Source organism: Leuciscus leuciscus (genome assembly GCF_965113295.1).
Source record: "Leuciscus leuciscus genome assembly, chromosome: 17".
Taxonomy (NCBI): Eukaryota; Metazoa; Chordata; class Actinopteri; order Cypriniformes; family Leuciscidae; genus Leuciscus; species Leuciscus leuciscus.
This window is the reverse complement of record NC_138741.1, coordinates 19530644-19553366: the sequence shown is the minus strand read 5'-3', so window position 1 is coordinate 19553366 and position 22723 is coordinate 19530644. Positions and strand designations below refer to the sequence as shown.

The following is a 22723-nucleotide window of genomic DNA, read 5'->3' as shown; positions in this document are numbered from 1 at the left end:
TTCAGTGATGAATTTGATTTTTATTAGATTCATCTTCTCTACAGGTTAGAATCATTTTGTCTCCTTGTAGAGCACATTTCCAAGCTGATATTCAAGTTGTGAACACACTGATCTTTTCCTGAGAAAAAAACATAGTGGTTTAAGTTAATTAAACAAAAATATGTATTTAATATTTTTATATCAAGTTCCTTTTGAACACAGTGAGATATTTCAGCCCGTTCTCATACCCAAATCGTCACTTTTTCGTCACTTTCAACCATGCTTCAATATCCGACGCACAAAGCACCCTTTAGCGTCCATATGAGACGCATAACCCTACCACATACCTAAACCTACCCATAACCGAAGTGTCACATATGGACGCTAAAGGGTGCTTTGTGCGTCGGATATTGACGAACTTTCGAAAGCGTCAGTTACATGACGCCTAAACCTACCCATAACCGAAGCGTCACATATGGACGCTAAAGGGTGCTTTGTGCGTCGGATTTTGAAGCATGGTTGAAAGTGACGAAAAAGTGACGATTTGGGGGTGAGAATGTGTTGGATATTTTAAGTATCATGAAAACTATATTATGATAATCATTTTTATTATCTATCATTCTAGTAGTAGTAGTAGTATAGTAGAAAATGATCAATCACCTAGTTTTCTCAATGTCCTCAATAGTCTCAGGAAGCCGCACATTGTGGGTCTCAGGGAGGAGCAGCGCTACGAAGCCTGCAATGACGGCTACGGAGCAAAACAGGACCTGTGGCAGAGGGAGCCACACCTCGTCCAGGAGGCTCACAAGAGGTGCTAAAGAGACACCAACACGACCAACAAATGAACTATAGCCTAATCCATTCTGCCTATGGTCAAAAGAGAAAGAGTGTTAATGACCCATTTCTTTGCTGAACAAATTTGAGCTTATATTGCATTTTATTATGCACAAACATCAAGAGCATTTGCAAATGATAAACTGACCGTAACACAGTCGGGTACAGCTCAGTGGTATAGAGGAAAACACATGTGAAGGAGGCCTCTGAGAATCCTTTACCCAGCACAGCAATGACTGTACGAGCCAGCAACAAATCTAGAGACAGACACAGAGACAGCTGGAGAATTTGACTCTTATATAGGTGAAGTTCAGTGTGAAATGTCTGTGCCATCTCCTAAGCCATTCATCATAAATGACATAACTGAAATGTTTAACTAAAATGTAACTAATATTTTGAGAGCCACAGGAAAATGTATTTTATTAAATACATAGCTACTTGGCATAAATTGGAGAAAAATGCTTTTTGTGGCCAGGTGGTGTAATCACATCTGCATAATAACCTGCAAAACCTTGTTAGTACACTTAAATAAGAAGAGCAATGTTTTGATTTTGTTGTACATTGTGTGGAAATCAGCCCATAAATGGCTCAATTATATTTGCCTTCGCAAATTAAACTGGGATAAGATAAAGCATTTTAACACTAGAAAAAATACATACTTCAACGTTAACTTTGATTTTGACATCAAAAAGCCTTTTAAAGTTACCATGAAATCAAAATGGACAATTTCCTTTTTTTAAAGGAATATAGCAGGATGTATTATAAATGATTTTTCCATGCACATCATTATTTAAAAAATCATGTGCCCTAGATTAATCAAAATAACTTCCCCTCCCTCTTGCAGCGACATCTCTTCTCTTCTCCAATGATGTTTTTACTTGCATGAGATTACAGCAATAGCAAACCACAACAATCCAATCAATTCCTGGTGGACAAAATCAAGCCCCACCCTATATTTTTTCTTGTTCAAAAAGCTGTTTCACTCAAATATACATTTTTTAAATGATTGACATGCTGAACACATGACTGTGATATCACAATGGATGACTTTTAGTCTTTTATGACTGTGACATTCCAATATATAGTTCTGTAACTGAATAAACTAAATAAAACAAACATTCACAGTCACACATGATTGTGGTATCCTAATAAATGATTGTTCTCTATCCTTTACCTCTGGGAATAAGGACAGTGATTCCAGTGCAGACCCCTGTTGTAATCAGCGTTCCCACCTGACTGTACCTGCGGCCTAGTTTATCAAGACACACATAGGCCACCAGTTTTGATGGCATCTCTATGGCACCATAAATAAACTGGGTGAGGTACAGGTTCAGCCCAAAGCCACTGATGTTCAAACTGATACCGTAGTAAGTGAATGCCACTCCAAACCTGCAAAAACAATTTACCTCAATATCTTCTCTTAGTAAACCAGGTTGTTCAGATTTAAATTTTAAAGAGCAAACCATAATTTTAGCCATCATAGAGTCAATAACCTAGGTAAAACATTCCCACCAAGTGATTCCTGTAAGCAGAGCCAGTTTCCTCATCTTAGAAGACCTCACAAGATCCAGATACGAGTACTTCTTGTCACCTCTGTCCTCAGCAATTATAATATTAGCAAGGGTCTGAAAGTCATGTTCTCAAAAGCATTAGGAAGATGCCGAAAATTGGATCTTTCTCAATGTCACATATTAAAAGGTTACCTCTGGTTTGATATCTCTGAGGTTGTGTTGCCTGTTATTAGCTGAGGCACATTTGCTCAGATAAAGATGGGCCTCTTCCAGTCGTCCATTAGCTATGAGCCATCGTGCTGACTCTGGGATCCACCTAGAAAACAAGAATTATGTGATTTGGGACAAGTGGACATGAGAATCAATCATAGTAACATCGTACCTCCATGTGATCACCGCCAGTACGAGGGGAGCTGTTACCGTGATGATCAGACTCCTCCAGTCATTGACGAGATAAGCAATGCCAGGCAACATCATAGTGCTGACAGACCAATCAAGACTGATTATAACACCAGCAATCGTCCTGTGTGCAATATCAGCCCATTCTACGCCTGATGAACAATAACAATAATGTTTTATTATTTAAAATAGACTGTCAGTTAGATATGACATTAGAGATGAAGATATTTAAGTGACTTTCAAAGTTACATCTTTAGACCAAGTGCCTTTTTTTATGAGTGAGCCATTCAATCATCCAATCGACTCAAAACACTGATTCATACAGGAACAAAATGAGTCATTGAATCATTCATTCAATCAATTTGTTCAAAAACGCTGCTTCATTCAGATATTAAACAAGTGTCATGCTGTCTGAAATTGCATACTGTCTAGTTGGTACAACATTTAGTTTGAAACTTACTTTTGAAACTTTCCTTACAACTTACCTAGGATATCCAGAACCACCAAAGGAGGAAGAGCATTTTCACATTTGGCTCCAAAACTCTGGAATAGTCTTCCTGATACTGTTCGTTGCTCAGACTCGCTCTCCCAGTTTAAAACTAGATTAAAGTCGCATTTCTTCAGCCAGGCATTCATATAATCCTATAGTTCAAACTACAATCCGGCCTCTAGCTCATAAATGCCAGAGGAGAACTGGCCCCCGACTGAGCCTGGGTTCTCCCAAGGTTTTTTTTTTTTTCTCCATTAGGTCACCTGATGGAGTTTTAGGACACCATTAGGTCACTTGATGGAGTTTTTCGGTTCCTTGCCACTGTTGCCTTTGGCTTGCTCAGTTGGGGATATTTTGGGGATATTTAATTTAATTTGATCAATCAATAAATTCCTCTTGAAACAAACTTTGTTGTATTATTTTAATTTAATACTGTGAAGCTGCTTTGATACAATCTGTATTGTGAAAAGCGCTATACAAATAAACTTGACTTGACTTGACAACTCCTTCATGGCCGCATGGAATATAGTAAAGTGTCCATCAAATGCACACTCCAGAATCTCAGCAGGAGTATTAAGTCATCCGCGTAATTTTGCCTACTGTTTTTCAAATTCGGACATACTACTCTCTTTTGCCGGACTGTATTCACATACTATACAGTATGATATTAAGCATATTCGGACACAGTGACTGTCTTTATGAGCGAGTCATTGAATCGTTTATTCATTGATTAACTGATTAATTAATTCATACAACTGACTTGTTGAAAAATGTTGATTCATAAGGAGCATTAAAGGGCACCTATTATGCAAAATTCACTTTTACATGGTGTTTGAACATAAATGTGTGTTGGCAGTGTGTGAGCAAAACCACCCTAGAATGATAAAAATCCACCCAGTAGTTTTTTTACTATCTCAATAAATCACAAGCACTGTCTCAGAATGCCCTGTTCTAGATTTCCCGCACTGTGACGTAGAAATGCGCTAAGCCCCACCGGCGCGGTTTGATTGACAATCTGGTTTTGGCATAGACCCCGCCCTCGGTGATCTGCATCCTCCATTGTTTCAACGACAGCCGGTGTGTAATGTCTCATAAGAAGTGTAACTTAGGTGTTCTGTTGTGGAATTTAAGAATGGACATAGTAGTCTTCACTGACATCAGAGCCACTGAAAACGCAGCGGATGGATTTTATTTATGAAGAAACGGCGCCACTTAAACTTCCTTCATTTTCTGACTGACTGTTTAGTGAACGAGGGTCAAAGTTAATCAAGTGTGGATCATTGCCTACAGTTCGCGATTCAACGTCACCTCCAGAAGTAAGTGTATTTTATGATTTTTGAGCAAATAGTCATTTCAATCGATGTCAGCCAGTTCAACAACAAATGCGTCTAAAGCTATTTATTGTCGTCGTCATAGATGTCTCAACAAACAACGTCAGACAGTTTTATGTCACGTAGGCTATCATTTTTGCAGCAATTACAAATGTAAATAAATTAAGGTCTGCTCTATCTCCATAGACAGTATATAAACGTCTATCTCCCTCCCCTTAAGAAAAAAATTTATAAATCGTTTGTACTTAGCAAACGTTATCACAGTATTTGTGTGTGTGTGTGTGTGTGTAGTTTCAAAAAATTGCACGAACGTTATCACAGTTCGTGTGTGTGTGTGTGTGTTGCACATCCATAATTGCAAAGGGGACGCGATTAAAACTTTGTAAGTACATAAATGTATCAAATAACCATTCCGAGACGTTTAGTCCATTCTCATTCGTGTCTCTTCATCATCTGGGTCCAGCAGCAGGGCGGGGATATGCAGCTCATTAACATTTAAGGTGGTACACTCCAAAACAGCTCTTTTTAAAACAGGCCCCAAAAATGACATTTTCAAATGGTTATAATAAATTAACTGTGGGGTATTTTGTGCTGAAACTTCACAAATGCATTCTGGGGACACCCAAGACCAATATTACATCTTGTAAAAAGGGGCATAATAGGTGCCCTTTAAGAAAAAGCTAATTAGAAACAAAGACAGAGCCACTGTATAATTGTGACGTAATCTGGTAATTGTGATTGTGAGTAAATTTACCGAAATAAACATATTCATTATAAAATACATATTAATTAGTCGCCCAAGTCTGGGCATCTAGAGCACTCACACAGGACAATGGAGATTATGCTGATGCCTGTAAGGCCCATTCCAGTGAAGAATCTCATTATAGCAAACATGATGAAGGACTGAGAGAACGCACTGGCCACTCCAAATGAAATGGATATTAAGTAAGACATCAGCAGCATTCGTTTCCTACCGTACCTGGAATTAGGTAAACAGAACATCTTGGTTACTGATATAACCCTTGTTCACTGGTGGAGGGAACAGAAATGTTATGTCGACTGATAAATGGGGTCTCACTTGGGAGCCCCAATCACCTATAAATTTGAACAAAAATGGCCAATGGAATTGGTGAGTGGAATTTGCATGCTGAGCCACTCCCCTGCACATAAGGGTATATAAAATGGCAGCATGCATCCACTCATTCAGGTTCATGCTGAGGAGCAAAGACAAAGGCCCCGGCCATTTATGGGGTCTAAATGGGGTCTATATGGAAAACACCACAACCACTGAACTTTGTTACAAGTGATGGAAATGCAAATGCTGGCAAGCTGTCGCGTGCCCTTTTGGCAAATACTCCCGTTGAGTCGTAACCTACTCTGTACCCAACGTAAGCCCAGAATATTAGTTGTCCATGCCAATGGGATAGAAGGGGCAGGACATACCATGAAGACAGTCGTAGCTGCTGTTCCTTTTACATTTTATTTCATGGGAAGAGTACTTTTCAGCCATGTCCAGTGTTATTAGCGCTGGGGAGTCCAATGGAGAGGGACACTATGGATGCCACATCCTACCCGTAGAGAGGAACATGTGGAAATACACACATGGACTGACCCATGAGGCAGTGCTACAAATGGAAAAGGCCTCTGCGGTAGGTCCTGCCTAGACAGGGATTGAACTAATACAGAAGCAGAGATGGGGCATGGTAAACCTGGCGCTGGACACCTTCGCCGTGTCTGACTGCCGAAGGATGCTCTGAGGAGACTCAATCCAGGGTTTGCCAAGCACGGAACTCAGCTGGAGAGCCAAGAGGGGACAGGCGCTGCAAGTGAGACACCGAGCCAGCCTTCCTACACATTACCTGTTTGTACCTAACACACAGGAAGAAACCAGCTCCATCCGGAGATTGTAGAATCTTGCAAAGGTATTAGGTGTCGCTCAGCCCACAGCTCTGCAGATGTCTGCCAAAAAGGCACTGCGTGCCAAAGCCTAGGAGAAAGCTAGACTTCAAGTGTCCACGTAAACGCACAGGGCGCGTAAACGCAACGTATCTGGGCCGGGGAACTCAATGCATGATTCGCTGACCGAAAATGCCTGTAGTTCCCCCACCCTCTTGCTGGAAGTGAGTGCGGTCAGGAGCGCTGTCTTTAGAGACCGGCCCTTAAGCTCAACTGACTACTCAAAGGGAGCTCTCTGCAGACCAGAAAGGACCACAGACAGATCCCAGGAGGGGATGGGCTTGACAACCTGACGACCAGGTTGTGCTTTCCTAGTGACTTACCATCAACTGCAACGTGATGTGTAGCAATGACGATGGCAGTGCAGAGGCAGCATGCTGGGCAACAGCAGAGGGGACTCCAGTCTTCATGAGGAAAGAGAGTCGCAACCACAGTGTCGACATGGTCACGCCCTCGCAGGTAGCCATCCATGAATGCTGCCTCAGCATGCTCTCATCAGATGAAGGCAGGAAACAACCGCATCCAGAAACACACGGACAGAAAGATATCTTTAAGAAGACGCTCACCGAACATAATTGCTCTTTTAGGAAAATCAGCTCTTAGCACTAAAGTGCCCAGGGGGATTTCGCTGCACTTAAAGGGATACTTCAGGATTTAGCATTAAGCTTTGTATTAGTAGAAAACCTGTAGTATTTTCGAATTACCGTGCTTTCCACCCTCATGTCCCCCTGAGACGAGAGATTTATGTATTTTTTGTCTGGAAAAAATCCTCCGATGACGCAAAAATCGTAATTTTGCGTCATCGGAGGATTTTCTGTCCAGAGGCTAAAGACTACAGCCAGTAGAAGGCGTTGTTCCGCATGTTTTCAACACACCCATAGAGGGTGGGATCTCACTCACAGAATGTACACATAGTGTCAGCTTTGGAAGCTAAGCTAGCAGGCTCTTGTTCTGTGGAGAAAACTGAGTAGTAGGAGAAAGCTGAATAGTAGGGGGTTACCATCCTCCTTTTCCCGGACTTGTCTGGCGGGCGAGATCGTTCAAAATGTCCGGGATTCAGCTTTTGCTTTCTGCGGTCGCCATTCATTGTTTGTTTCAATCTAGCTGAATTCATTCCGATCGGTGAATCTGAATGTAGTGTTTACATGAACGCTAAACAAGTGATCGGTTGATGTGCGTTTTACCATTGCTAAGAAAATCCCCGCTCCTCCGTGAGAGATGCGAGTCTGCGAGACCGGCGCGTCTCAGTAATGACGCCACCGGCCTTGCGCCATTCTCCCGCGGCCGTCAGCCTCGTCCTGCTCGCCACAGTAAACATAATGAATGGCGACTGTAGAACGCAAAAGCCGAATCCCGGACATTTTGGGCTATCTCGGAATCACGGGCAAACTCGTCACGGAGACTCACTAAGTTAGTAGCCTAACCTTCTTGTTGTTTTCAACTGCGCTCTCTAACCGGTAGGCGTGGCCTCCTAGGGCAGCGAAGCAAGTGCATTCTGGGATTTGTTGTCTTTCATCCACATAAGCCAAAAATACATTTTCTGGCTTTTCTCAGGCTAGAAAGCTCCGAATTAAAAAAATTCTTCACATTTTTTCTACATAAATGACCTATTTTAAATACACATTCATCTTTCCAGAGGTGAAGTATCCCTTTAACTGTGCACTGCTCTTTTAGAATGGTGAAACCCACTGAATGCCCCCTCTCCACCAGCATAAAATGATCTCCGTAACACACTCATTGCATGGTCATTGGAAGAGTGATCACTGTGCAACCACTCGGTTCCGAAGCAAATTCCACTCACCAATTCCATTGGCCATTTTCCTAAATCTCAGAGGTGGTTGGGTCTCCCAAGTGAGACCCCATTTGTCAGTCGACAAAACGCTGTAGTGACTGACAGATGTGGAACCCATGAGATTTACCACAATACTTAAGTAGCCTACAGTGTTGGGAAGTGACTAACAAAAATACATGCTACCAATTATGTTTTTCAGTAGCTTGACAGTAGTTCGTAAAGTAGTGTAGCTAACTTTTTCTAACGGACTGCATTAAGTGACCAAAACACTACATTGCTTTTTTAAATAGCTTTAAGGAAACAACAAAGCTGTCACCTAAACAGTAAATTCATTCCATAAGTGTGTAATTCTGATTTCATTGTTTTAGTGAATAGGCTAATCCTAAACCTGACAGGATCCTAAACCTCTCTCTCTCTCTCTCTCTCTCTCTCTCTCTCTCTCTCTCTCTCTCTCTCTCTCTCTCTCTCTCTCTCTCTCTCTCTCTCTCAAGTGCTTGCATTGTAGTGTTAGAAAGCCTGTTTCATTTTAGTGAATTGCTCTATTCGGATGATTCATGTGATTCGCAAAAATCAGTCATTTGAATTCCTGCAATATATAGATTTTCATTTAACTCAGTATGTTTAATAAAGCATTTTTGTTGCATAAATGTATTATTCAACTTTCAACCTTATGAGATGACAATTTATTCAAAACCTCTCATTTTTCTGATTAAATTGTAACTAAGAACAGTTATTTTTTATTTATAAAACTCATATTGTTTACTAACAATATGTGTCAATAAATACTTAACTAACTTCAATGTACATAGATACTTTTTGTTTGTAGTTTGTGGTGTGGCCTTTACATAACAATAGACTGTAGTTAAACTGCTTCAAATAATGATTATGTGACCTCGCCATTTACTTCATCTCTTGAAGGGCCAGATCTTAGTCTAAGGTCTCACCTGTCACTCAGCCAGCCAAAAATAGCTGCTCCAACCATCACACCAACAAAGAAGATAGTGGCTGTGGCTTTATTCAGACCTTTCCTGTCGCACACCAATTCAAACTGAAAGAGGGACACATACAGTATCAGAGAGATATAATTTTCCTTTTGATCAGTGAAATAATTCTGCTTAATGTCAAATTCAGATGTACAACTCTCCTTTATTCAAAACTTGCATTTGTCATGTTTTTTTAAAAGCTGATGTAATTCTTGCACTGCTATCATCACCAAACAGAATTTAAACACCCCTCATCTGCCATTGGCCAGAGAAAAAAAAAAGTCCCGCCCCAAACTCATGCCATTTGTTGAGCCAATGTTTTAGAAAAACCCAAAAAATGGCTTACTTATAATTTTAACATAAAACAAACATACACTCCAACTTTAGCATTTATTTAGGCCGAGAATGACTGTGAAAACAATATTTAACAATCTTAAAATTAAAGTATACTGTATAGTTATAAAATGCATTTGAATAAAAAACATGAAGTGAATTACCTCAGTAGCCAAGGCTGATTTAAATGTGCTGTTGTCATACTCCCATCCATTCTGACACTCCACTACAGGAAGTTCTGTGCTGCTGGAGGAGTTCATCAGCAGCTGGAACTGAGGATACGAGAACATGTGACAGGAAGCAGGAGTCCCATCCTCCTGTGCGGGAATACTGACAGTCAGTCTCTCTTCTCGACTCAGATTCCCAAGGATCCCGTCAGCATCCAGAGAGCTGATGTCACAGTGATGAGATGGGATAGCAGCGATAAAGTTGTTTAACAGAAAGTGAAACGGCAGTGTGACTCTCGGAATCACCAAAAGGGCGATGATACTGATCTGGTATTTTCCAAACCCCCCAACCTCAGCCAAAAGGTTCTCAAACTTCATCTTTGCTGATCTAAACTTCTGATGTGGCTCAAAAGAAGCAATGAGGGTGGAATGGACTTGAGCTCGTCCAACCATAAGTCTGCTTACACATTCACTGATTTGATGTAGATCATTAAGAATGTAGATCATTAGCATTTTCCTTTAGTAAATTAACATCTAACACAGACAGTGTTTAAACTATGGTGGAACTTAAAGCCTGACCTCATTTGGATGGACTGCCTGCTTAATAAATGACAGCAGTGTTGAACAATACATAGACAAACTGCGGACAAAGGCAGATATTATATCATATTATATTTCTTATATTATACTATATTATTACAGTTTAAATGTTAAATTACATTTCTTGGTGAAATATGCTGTTATTGTTTATGCTAAACAAACAAAAGAAACAATACACTGCCGTTGTCACAACCACCACCTGGAGTGCTCATGATCTTCACCAGAGGACACTCGATCCTTCAATATGCTTTATCTCACCATGAACTACATTTCCCATAACCCATTGCCTGGACTAATCATATTCTGATTACTTCTACCTGTGTGTTATCTCGTTTACTCTTGGCTATGTAAGCTCTGTGTATATGCACTCTTATTTGATGAAGTCTTGTATGTTGTTACGCTGCATTTCTGGTTGTTATCCTGGTTTCCTGTGTCTTTTTTAAAGTCCCCGTGAAATCAAAATTGACCCTATTTACTTTGTTAGCGCATATTACTAATGGTGGGCAGATCGAGGCTTCGTGAAGCAATGAAACAGTTGAACCAAATGGTTCATATTGTTTCGAGGCTTCGAATCAATCCGACACCCGTCTCAACGGTGACACCTAGTGGTCACTTGCAGGTGTTGATCTGAAACAACCTTGACGAGCCATTAAAAAAATTTGTTGTTTTTTTATTATTGTATTTTTCTAATATGTGAATCTTGTAACCTATAGGCTCCTCACTGTGCATAATGTTATTTTGGTCCTGCAAAATGAATATTAATAAAAGAAATCAAGCCACAATGTCTCACTTTTTTAGAGATTTTTATTAAAAAATATTAATTTCTCTGCTGTGGAAGGACTTAGCCTACTTCTTTTTTTACAGATAATTTCTCCAGCCTTTGAAAAAATCCTCTTACAAGGGACACTTGTTGCTGGCATGCAAAGATATTTTTTAGCTAGGACATACAAATGAGGAAAGATTACTGCTCTCTCTTTCCAGTAAGTTAGTGGATCATGAGTTCTGGGCAAATACGCAAATTTCAAATTATCCTCAAATGGCGCATCATGGATGATGTATTGTTGCAGTAGGCTAGCAGCCGATCACAATACACACATCTCACTTTATTTGGGGTTTCTAAACGGAAATGCTCCCACACCACAGATGTACGGCATCTCTTCTGGGGAGCCTCCATTTTATCTATCTATCCAAATCTATCTATCTATGTATCTATCTATATGAATCTATCTATGTATCTAGATATATATCTATAATCTATCTATGTATCTAGATATAATCTATATATGTATCTATCTATCTATAATCTATGTATTTATATATGCATCTATAATCTATCTATATATGTATCTATCTATTAATCTAGCTTGCTATATATATTTATATCTATGTATCTATTAATGTGTCACTGTATACTCTGTCTCTAGCCTATCAGTCAATGTGTTGTGTAAATTTAAATGTAAGCCTAAATAGCCTATAACTAATCAAATCGCACTATGTCACTATATCACCAAAAATCCGCTATCTCAAAATCAAACTCCTCTCACAAAAACCCACGAGGTCAATATGCGTTGATTTAACTTTTATACAGATGTGCGATTGTGTGGTCTGTTCCCGACCCTGTCAATCAAACGCTGATTCGGCGGACCACACCTGATGAAACACTTAAGCCCCTTTCACACAGCGCTTTGAACCCGACAAATTGCCAGAGCGCCTTCTGTGTGAACGCAAACTCGACCCGGGATTTATGCCGGGATCGATGCCGGGTCGGGACCTAGTAACATTGCCATGTTCAGTGCCGCGTTCCGCTCGCTGTGTGAACAAAAGCCGTAATAATGCCGTGTCGTAGTGATGACGCTGAAGCCGGGCTCGTTCTCCAGCTGTGAAACGGTACGTAATGCGCAAGTTTATGATCGAATCAGAGAAACAAATGCACAGGCGAAGTTTCTCGAGAGAGAGATCGCAGCTCATAAGCAAACTTAAGACGCTGCTGAGATTACAAGTCACATCGATGTCACGTGTCTTTACGGCATTTTTACGGGTTGTGTGTGAACGCACTCTCTGATTCCGGAAAATCACTGGCAGTGTGAATGAACCAAAATCAAACGAACCCGGGTCAAATCCCGGGTCACTTTATCCGTGTATTTTCCGGAATCTCTGTGTGAAAGGGGCTTTAGTGAAACACTTCGAGGCTTCGTTTGGCCATAGTCACGTGACATTGGTGTTTCGAATCACGCTTCGGATCAGTGTTTCGAAACATCTGCGCTTCTCGCAAAGCTTCGGAACGACTGTTTCGCGTCAGCCATCCCTACATATTACTAGTCTTGTGGTGAACAATTAATCCGTGCAAGTTAAGACACAGAAAAAAATTGTTTGCCGTGGTAATCTTTAATCAAAGTCTGAAAAGTTACTTCCGGTCTGGAATGTCGTCTTTTTCTGATGACGTAGGCTTGACGGCTTGGGTTGAAAAACGCTTAACCACTCCCCTCAAACCGTTAGTCTGCTATGAGCGAGAGATAGAGAGGAGGAGCGTTAGAGTAAAACCCTGCCCTCGTTCAATATTCCGTTTCACTGGGAAATACGTCACAACACTGGAGAAAAATCGTTTGCAACTTCCGGTTCACGGGGACTTTAATTTATTATTCTCTGCCCGTCATCAATATGATGGGATGAAGAATAATGTACACATATATGAATTGCATTTGCATATGGCAAATATTTTATTTTCCTTAAATAATTTGTATTCTTCATGTTAATAGTTATGACTTGATCGCGCACGTGATTGGACAGAAAGTGAAGCTTCTCCAGTAAGGGATAGCGCTAAAGCATGTTTAAATATTCGGATGTGATCGAGATTTAAAGGTTTAATAGACAGGAATTTAGGAATAAGGTCGTGTCCTTGTCACGATCCAATCTGTTAATGATTAATCGTGCATAGGCTGCTACATACATATAAATAGGCTATAGATCCTAGATATAATGCTATTTCTTTTTTCAAATGTAGTTTTTACAGTTAAAAATATTTCGCTGCTGAATTATATAACTGGTCAACGGCAGGTGGCTGAAAAAGTCCCTGGCTGCTGGAGATGCCGCCGGAAGTGCCGCTGCGAGCTTCATCTGGTAGGGGAGACCGGGGACAGTTGCAACACTTTTTGCATTTCTCTCAATTACTCAGAGACTATTTGGACTAGACCAACCAAATTTGTATATATTAAACTTGCATCTGTACGCTAATTACCCATACCATTTAAAGATGATTATATATGACATATCGTTCACAGTATTTATTTGAATGGAAGAAGTCAGATGTTGCAACTGACCCCGACCCAGGGGACGGTTGCAACACAACCCAGGGACGGTTGCAACATGTTAAAAATACCTTAAATTTCATTAATTAACTTAAGCTTTTTGTCTCAATGAGCAAAGAATTCTGAAAATATTAACTGTTTTAGGCCTACTATAATATTATAGTATTATTTATTTCAATAATATTATTGTAGCCTATTATTTATTTATTTAGTCATATTTATCAAATAACAGTTATTGAGTTTTGTTTGTTCATGTGTAGAACATAGATTCAGTGTGCAGGAGTTACAGATGCTATTCAATCTCTCCATATTTCAGTGTCAGACAGGAAGAATTTAACAATTTGTAATGCAACAAACTTTTATTAAACATGCAATTTATAACATGTTGCAACCGTCCCCGACCCTATCAGCCATGACAGAACATCATACGCCTGCTAGACACGCTGACTTTGACACATGCTAACCATGTCACTTAGTAGTCAACACAACAACAATTCAAACTATGTAAGTTTTGATTAAATCATACAAAATTTCAGGACAGTATGACAAAAATATATCTCATGAAAAAATTTACTTTCATACCTCCAAAACAAGTTTTGTTCAATAAATACATCAGCAGATGTTGAATATGTCTACTGTCTTCTTGGTGGGTGGAGGGTCTAACTGTGCATGTGCAGTATGAGTGTCATCACTCTAGCTTGTTTCTGATTGGAGAAAAATGACATGTTGCAACCGTCCCCTGTTGCAACTGTCCCCGGTCTCCCCTACGCCCATTTATGCTCGACGTCTCGGTTCAAATTTCACATCTCTACCATGCGTTTGACCTTTTGCTCATTATATGGATTATTCTGGATTGTCCCAATAAAGATGCATTTGGATCTTCAACCCAAGTCGCGGACTTTGCAAGATGTTATAATTCACTTATGCTCATAATAGCCTACAGTAAAACCAGCAATTCTTTGTGAAATATTATTTCAATTTAAAATAACAGGTTTCCATTTGAAAATAAATGTAATATATTCCTGTGTTGGCAAAGCTGAATTTTCAGCATCATTAGCCTACTCCAGTCTTCAGTGTCACATGATCCTTCAGAAATCATTCTAATATGCTGACTTGCTGGTCAAGAAACATTTCAATATTATTGTCAATGATGAAAATGTTAATATTTTTGCTGCTTAATAATTTTGTGGAAATCGTGATAATTTAAAAAAAAATCGAAAGAACAGCATTCATTTGAAATAGAAATCTTTTATAAAATATATGAGATTCTTTACTGTCACTTTTGATCAATTTAAAGCATAAATAAAAGTATGAATTTCTTTCAAATAATACTACTACTTTTGAAAAGTAGTGTACATTATACAGTTCTTGCCTATTATGATCTCTTTTGACAGCATTGTAAGCCACATGTAAAGAATGATTACTCTTTCTCTGTAACTACTGCCATCTAGAGGTTCTGTGACCGTACCATTATTAGAAGGACTGAATATGTAGCAACAGAAACTCACATAAATTATGTTCAGGTCCAGCAAAGCTAAATCAAAGTTTTTCAAATGCAGAAAGCTATAGGTGTGAAAAACACAATATCCGCTGTCACTCCCTGCCAGGAACATTAGAATTGAATACAATCTAATTAAACAACTGTGTATGACTGCATACTTTTGGGTGCATGTTTGGCCTGTCTTCTTGCATTCAGGTCTTTTCTCTATAATTTCATGTTTATAGCAGTATCCCTTGTTATAAAGTTTAGATAACGAGCAAAAAAAAAAAAAAAAAATTTTTTTATTTTTTAATCACAGTATTTTTTCTAATGATAAACTGGATACATGACCTGTGTACACTCTGTATAATAACTTATGAAGAGAATATGTGTGATGTATTGGTTTTTGGTGGAAGTTGTCAATTACATGAGAGTGTTGCCACTTCCACAGCTCATTAACTAACAGAAGTCAGACTCTGGAAAATGTGGAGCTGTCCAGGGTGCTGTCTGTCACACAGAGTCCAGATACTAATCCTGGTATGAGTGGGTGCTGTCCATGGTGCTGGGAAACAGACTTAAAGAAGCCATATTGTGCCCTTTTTCAAAGTCTGGATTTTGTTTTTGGGGTGCTTGAATGTTCAAAAAACACATTATTCTTCACATATTTCTGTCTGTATCGCTCTGTTAAGTTCATATCTCTATGAGGTAAGTAAAACAGTATACCATGACTCAAGTTTTATTAGTTATATACAAAAGGTGGGATATGATATCAAGTACAACTTATGAGACTTATTACTATGATTTGTGCTTTTGAAGTGATTTGCATATCATTGCGTAGTGTCTGTAGAGATGGGCAACTTTAAAGGAATGTTACTCTGATCCTCTGTTGTGAAATAGACAGGTTTCTTTCTGCAATAATAAAGCAAATGATTGCGAATTTAAAAATGAGAAAAACAAACAGAATACAATACAACAAACTAAAGCTGAAAACATTTTGTCTTGTATTTGCTGTCATTTCTTTTTCTTATACCTCATCTCTTCAATATCTTCTATTGTTTCTGGCAATCTTGCGTTGTTTGTTTCAGGGAGAAGCCAAGCGATGAGACCAGAAAAGATGGCTAATGTGCAGAAAATGACCTCAGGGAGGAGTGTCCACTTGTCTTCTAAGAGTATGATGAGAGGAGAAATGGATGCACCCAAACGTGCCATAAAACTGGTGTAGCCAAGCCCATTCTGCCTATAGACGTGAAAGGGAGATAACAGAAGCATTTTCAAAAACGAGAGTGCTTAATAATTTGAAAAGGGACATGGTAGATTCTAACCTCATGACTGTAGGATAGAGCTCAGTGGTGTAAAGGAACACAGTTGTGAACGAAGCTTCTGAAAGTCCTTTACCCAACACTGCAATCACAGTCCGAAAAGTCCAGAATTCTAAACCCACAGACATTCACACAGAAGAGGTCAGAGAAAATCATCAGGCAACCAAATCACGTCACACTATGCCATTCATAAAAGATGGGCAAAACTGTTTTGGGCAAAGCAGTGATTCTTTAAGACTAGATTTTAGTTGGATCCACAGTGCGACTCAAAACAGTATCAAAATTTGTCCTTAAAAAGAAAATGTCCTTGAAATTAATTTCAATTTATTATTATACCTGCAATATCTTAAGATATGCATTTCAGTGGTTTCGAAGGCAAATAATTCACCATACAAAAAGAACTGTGGTCATGATAAACTATGTCTATCCTTGTTGTGAGCGTACCTTTGTTTAAAGGTGCAGTATGTAAGATTGACAGATAGGGGTTGAAATGGGTACTGCAGACCAAATTCAAAATATTGGAGAGAGTTGTTTCCCCCGCCCCCTCCTCCTCAGGGTTGCCAGTTTGAGGACATGCAACAGGAGCGAGCGCAATTGACAATGGAAGGCAAAGAGTTATACTCACTTACTGTATTAGTTGATGAGTCGATTTATTGACTTATGATGAGTTGATTATCGCGTTTTAATATGCTCTCGTTCATAGAGATTTTTAGATGGGTGCTGAGGTGCCGATCTCTGACCCAGTTTGTTCGCTGGCTTCCATGGCTTTAATATGCTGTGTTTTCCGCCAATTGGCAACCTGTGGTGGTGGCCAAATACTTTTGGGTAAATTGGCAACGTGCAATATCGCACAGACCAAAACAAAAACAGATATTCCGACACAGAACGCACATTTCAAAGTAGAATAACTGTCCGTACCATTGTTTTTCTGAGAAACAAGTATGTGAAATCAGCATGTTTCCTAAATATCTGCAAACATATTATGGTATTTTTATGCTTTAGAACAGTCAAAAACTTACATACAGCACCATTAAATCTAGACTTGTATCATTTTGTTCATGATTTTCAAGGATGGATAATCATTCCATGTCGGCATCTGCAGATTTGGCCAGTTTCTATGATTTGTATCAAAATTAATAGCTTGACTGCTGTATGGCTTTTGACATCATCATCAAGTGTTTTCTCACCCCTTTAAAAAGTGTATGTATTGATAAATTAAAATTAAAAGTGCGTATGTATTGTGGTATCCCAACTTTGGTATCCTAACCTTAACCCTATTGGAACCATAGTCGTGAAACTATTTTTTGATGAGAACCACTGATTTAAAGTGTATTTGCAACTAAATGTGTTCCACCTGTAGGTGTGATGATGTTGATGAGTATGCAAAATCCTGTGAGCACCAGTGTCCCGCTCTGAGTGACTCTACGGCCGACCTTGTTGAGACTTAAGTAGATGAGGATTTTTGCTGGCACCTCTATGGCTGCATAAATGAAGTGCGTCAGGTAAAGATCAAGCCCAAAGCCGGTGATGTTTAAGCTGATGCCATAGTACGTAGAAGAAACTCCATACCTACAAAAAGGGAAGATGAACGTAGGCTCATTACTTCCATATATTCAATAAAAAGAGGCACTTTCTTCAATTCTAAAATAAAATACTTAAATTAGTACACACACAAAAACCTACCACACTATTCCGGTAAAGAGTGTGAGTCTCCTCAGCTGTGGGGTTTTGACTAGGTCTAAGTAAGTGTAGCTGTGACCCTGTTGATCCATAGTTGCTGCAGTGGACAGAGACTGAGATAGAAACAGAAATAATGGTGTTACTATTGAAATAAGTTATTTGCAAATATCTAAATGATGGCAAACATAGATGGCAAATGAGACCCTGTTTACCTCTGTCTTGACTCTAGAACTGAAGTCTCGTCTTTTGTTAAAAGTAGCACACTTTTGCAGATACTTGTATGCTGTTTCTGCCTTTCCATTGGCTATTAGCCATCGTGCTGATTCAGGTATCCACCTATTAAAGTATTAATCTCTCATTAACCAATATATATAAATATATATATATTATATATGTATGTACATGAAGCCCGGTTGAAATTCATTCATATAGTTTGGGTATTCATTTGGTTTAGTAATATTTCTTTAATATTATTTTCTAATATTTTATTTATATACATGTATTGTATGTGTATTGGTTTCTTTGTATAATATTATTTTCATTGAAAGGGAAGGAAAACGTATGATTATGTGTTGAGTTAAAAGTACTTGCCACTGTTAAGAGCTGGGATTGGTTAAACGTTGAGGGGACGGAAACGGGGGTGACGTCCGGGAAGAAGAAGTGATGGCTGGAAGATCGATCGTGTCTGAGTACTAGTTTGATAAAAGATACCATTTTAGGACAGTTGTCCATACGAGAACTGATTTAAAGTTGGTAAAAAGTTGTTTGAACGTGTGGGGATAGTAATTTCCCTTTGATTATCAAATGACTGAGTAGCGCGATTCTCAAGACCCGGGTGTTTTTGATTACTGTTGGAGAATGTTTATGTGAGCCGTAACCGTTGTGTTGAGACAACAAAGAGTATACTAATCGACACATTGGTGATATTTGGGGCATTTTTGTGTATTTACTGTCCATCTTATTAGTTTATCTGTTATATAAATCACCAGAGTGATACGGAATATTAATACAGTGTTGTATTTGTAAATTGTTGATTTGAGTTTGAAGGAGAAAAGATCCTTTTATTGTAAAACTTTAAAGGGTTAACTTTTATTTTATTTCCAATTGCTATTTGATTTTTTTATTTGAGTAAACTACTAAAAGTTTATATTTTACTTCAGACTCTGTGGTTATTTTAGTCTATTATTAAGCACACCAGTTGAGAAGATAAGGGTTTATTGAAATAAAGTTAAATAATATTCAGAGGCTAGTTAGAGAGATCTAAAAATAAACTAACCCAGGGCCCCTCCCACTTAAATCGAAGGGAGAAGGGCGCTACATACAGTACCTGTCAAAAGTTTGGAAACATTAATTTTTTTTATGTTTTTGAAAGAAATGCATTAAATTGATCAAAAGTGACAGTGAAGACATCTTGTTCATGAATTTAATTACATTTAACTAAAAATAATTTAATGAAAAAATTAAATGAATGAAAAAAAGACAAATCTTTCCAGCTGAGGAAAAACATGTCATGACCTTACAACAGGCCCTGACTGTGAGGAAGACTAGGGATATAATGGTGTCCTCCTACCACCAGGTTGCTGTAGCAAGAAGAAGAGGAGAAGTGACAGTAATAATCAGCATCCTCCAATCAGTGACCAGATAGGCAAAACCGGCCAGCAGCATGTTGCCTAAACTCCAGGAAATACTGCCGAACACTCCGATAAATGTACGGTGCTCAGTGTCCACCCACTCAATACCTGCAGAACAGAGCAAATGTAATCATTAACTCTTTCCTCGCCGTTGACTAAATTTTTCGTCATTTATGAGACAACGCTTCCACTGTTATAGGGTAGAGGGCGCTATTACGCCTCTTCAGACAGAGTAGATAATCTCCGGATAATCTTCGTTACATATATACAATACAGATAGTTTTAAAGCAGCTTCACAACAAATTTGATTCAACTATAAAGCAGCTCTACAGAACTGTCATCATCCAGCACAATTCACTTATCCGATAATGTCAGTGCAGTCAAATGATTGACCTTGTTAAGATTGGACTCTTTCAAGTTTGGACCCTAAAGTGTTCAGACTGGACAAACGGCTTAATGTCTCTGAGTCCTAGGAAGGGATACAATGGAGAAGAAAAATACAGAGTAAAGAAAAATTAAGGCAGTTGGGTTTCAGAGAAGACCTACTGAGCCCAACAGATATGTTGACGATTCCCGTCAATGCCAATCCAGTCAGGAAGCGGAAGGCAGCAAACATGATGTAGGTGCTTGAGAAAGCACTAGCAACACTGAACACTATAGATAACACATAGGACACCAGCAACATGCTCCTACGGCCATACCTGAAAACAACACATACATGAGCAACATGAGCAATGACCCTTCAGAGCATTAATACTACATTCATAATATTAAATGTTTCATTAAACTATCTCTCTGTGTTATTATATCACACTGCAGAAAGATTCTTAAAAGGAGGATATTGTTTTTTTACTTATCACAGAGCACTCCAAAGAGCACCGCTCCAGCCATGACGCCCAAAAAAAAAATGGTGACTGATGTTTTGGCCAGTCCCCTCTTGTCACAAACTAAATCAAACTGATTGAGAAATTAAAGAGAGAGAAACAGAAAAAAGAAAAAAAAACTGTGAGAGGTGAGAGGGCAGAGAAGGATCTATGGTATACACCGTCATGAGACTTTACCTGTGTGGCGAGAGTGCTGATGAATGTGCTGTTGTCATACTCCCATCCATTCTGACACTCCACTACAGGAAGTTCTGTGCTGCTGGAGGAGTTCATCAGCAGCTGGAACTGAGGATACGAGAACATGTGACAGGAAGCAGGAGTCCCATCCTCCTGTGCGGGAATACTGACAGTCAGTCTCTCTTCTCGACTCAGATTCCCAAGGATCCCGTCAGAATCCAGAGAGCTGATGTTGCAGTGATGAGACGGGATGGCGGCTATAAAATTGTTCAGCAGGAAGTGACATGGGATAGTGATGCGAGGTATGAACAGCAGCAAGGCCAGTGCAATCTGGTAACGGCCAAACCCATCCGCCTTGTCCAGAATGCTGTCAAACTTCATTGTCACCTGGAATCTCAGACAATTAAACATCAATATGATATAACTGAATAAAGGTTCATGTTATTTGAAAAGTTAGGAATCAGTGAGATAAATAATAATAATAATAATAATAATAATAATTTTATTCAGCAAGGATGCATTAAATTGATCAAAAGTGACAGTAAAGGCACTTAAATGATACAAAAGATTTCTGTTGCAAATGAATGCTGCTCTATTGAAATTTCTATTCATCAAAGAATCATTTTTTTATTGTGGTTTCTTCAAAAATATTAGGCAGTAGGCCCTACAATGTTTTCAACATTGATAAAAACAACAAATGTTTCTTGAGCAGCAAATCAGCATATATGATTTCTGAAGGATCATGTGACACTGAAGACTGGAGTAATGATGCTGAAAATTTAGCTTTGCCATCACAGGAATAAATTAAATTACATTTTAAAATAAAATAGTTATAGAGACATTTTACAAAAACATAATAATTCACCAACCCAAAACATTTGAACTAGTGTATATTTATTTATATATACATTTATGTGTGTGTAATAATTACAATAATAACTTTTTTAACCCTTAAATGCATGAATGTTTTGCCAATCATTATTACATATTTGGGTCTTTATCGACCCCGATCTATATTCAATCATGGGCAGATCTCTACCTGTCACGATGAAATAAAACTCTCCTGATATAAAATAAAGCATATTTTGTTACCTTTTGGATCTTGGAAAGGTTCAGTTTGAGCAGATGTTTTATACCATCACCACTGTCCTCATCAGAGCTCATTTCCCAGTACATTTAGCATCTGTCTCATATTCTTAAAACTAACATCTTCAAAATCAATATTTTGATAGCTGACAGCTCCTTCACCAGATCCACCATCAAGTGACAGTGACACTTATATTTGATTGCGTTCAGTACTTGCTCTACAGTAAATCGCTGAGCCATTTTTTCAAGTTTTGCCTTACACTTTCTATTCTTTTGTTTTCTGCCTGAGAAACTATGAGTGAAACGTCACTTCATCATTGTGTATCAGACATTGCCACCTTGTTGAATAAAAGTGAATTGCACTTATTTAGTCATAAAAGATGCAATTATTGTTTTGCAGAAAAAGACCCTGTTTTCTCTCGGGTCGTTAGAAAACAGGCATTCTTTTTTAATTTTACAAATTTTTTCTTGTTATATTGTTTATAATGAATTGATTGAAGAATACTAAGAAGGTTGATGTCTATCTTTAAAAAGATGAATGAAGGGGAGGGCAGTGAATTACGTCCCGGGTCACTAAAGACCCGAGGTATGCATTTAAGGGTTAAAATAATATTTATTAATAGATATTTGTAAGAACAATTCAGAGCAAGGATCATTGCTAGATGCATTCTTAAAATATACCCCTCTAATCCCAAATATAGGTTACATCCTTGACTATATAGAGAGAAAAATAGTTTTATCATAAATCAATTAGTAAATCGTTGAGACTGTTTGTGATACAACTTC

At 38.7% G+C, this 22723-nt stretch overlaps 1 protein-coding gene across 1 annotated transcript; it reads right to left on the bottom strand.

The window, feature by feature from the left end:
- Positions 1 to 10: 10 nt before the first annotated feature.
- LOC309479012 (uncharacterized protein) lies at positions 11 to 21269 on the bottom strand. Its single transcript, XM_082142857.1, has 19 exons — positions 20852 to 21269; positions 20644 to 20747; positions 20337 to 20491; positions 19730 to 19898; positions 18372 to 18495; positions 18163 to 18272; positions 17834 to 18048; positions 16483 to 16591; positions 16191 to 16397; positions 9773 to 10232; positions 9237 to 9340; positions 5369 to 5523; positions 2707 to 2875; positions 2517 to 2640; positions 2326 to 2438; positions 1988 to 2202; positions 962 to 1070; positions 640 to 846; positions 11 to 118 (listed from the first exon to the last, which is right to left on the bottom strand). The coding sequence occupies exons 1-19, from the start codon at positions 21260 to 21262 to the stop codon at positions 52 to 54; spliced, it is 3327 nt and encodes a 1108-aa protein (XP_081998983.1). The 5' UTR covers positions 21263 to 21269; the 3' UTR covers positions 11 to 51.
- Between the last annotated feature and the right edge of the window lie 1454 nt (positions 21270 to 22723).

Bases quoted from the DNA above. Each gene is read 5' to 3' on its own strand.
- LOC309479012 (XM_082142857.1), bottom strand. From the start codon at position 21,262: ATGTTTAATTGTCTGAGATTCCAGGTGACAATGAAGTTTGACAGCATT. The intron at 20,748-20,851 runs GTAAAGTCTCAT...TTTCTCAATCAG, and splicing joins TCAGCACTCTCGCCACACAG to TTTGATTTAGTTTGTGACAA. The intron at 119-639 runs GTGATTGATCAT...TTTTTTTCTCAG, and splicing joins GAGGACATTGAGAAAACTAG to GAAAAGATCAGTGTGTTCAC.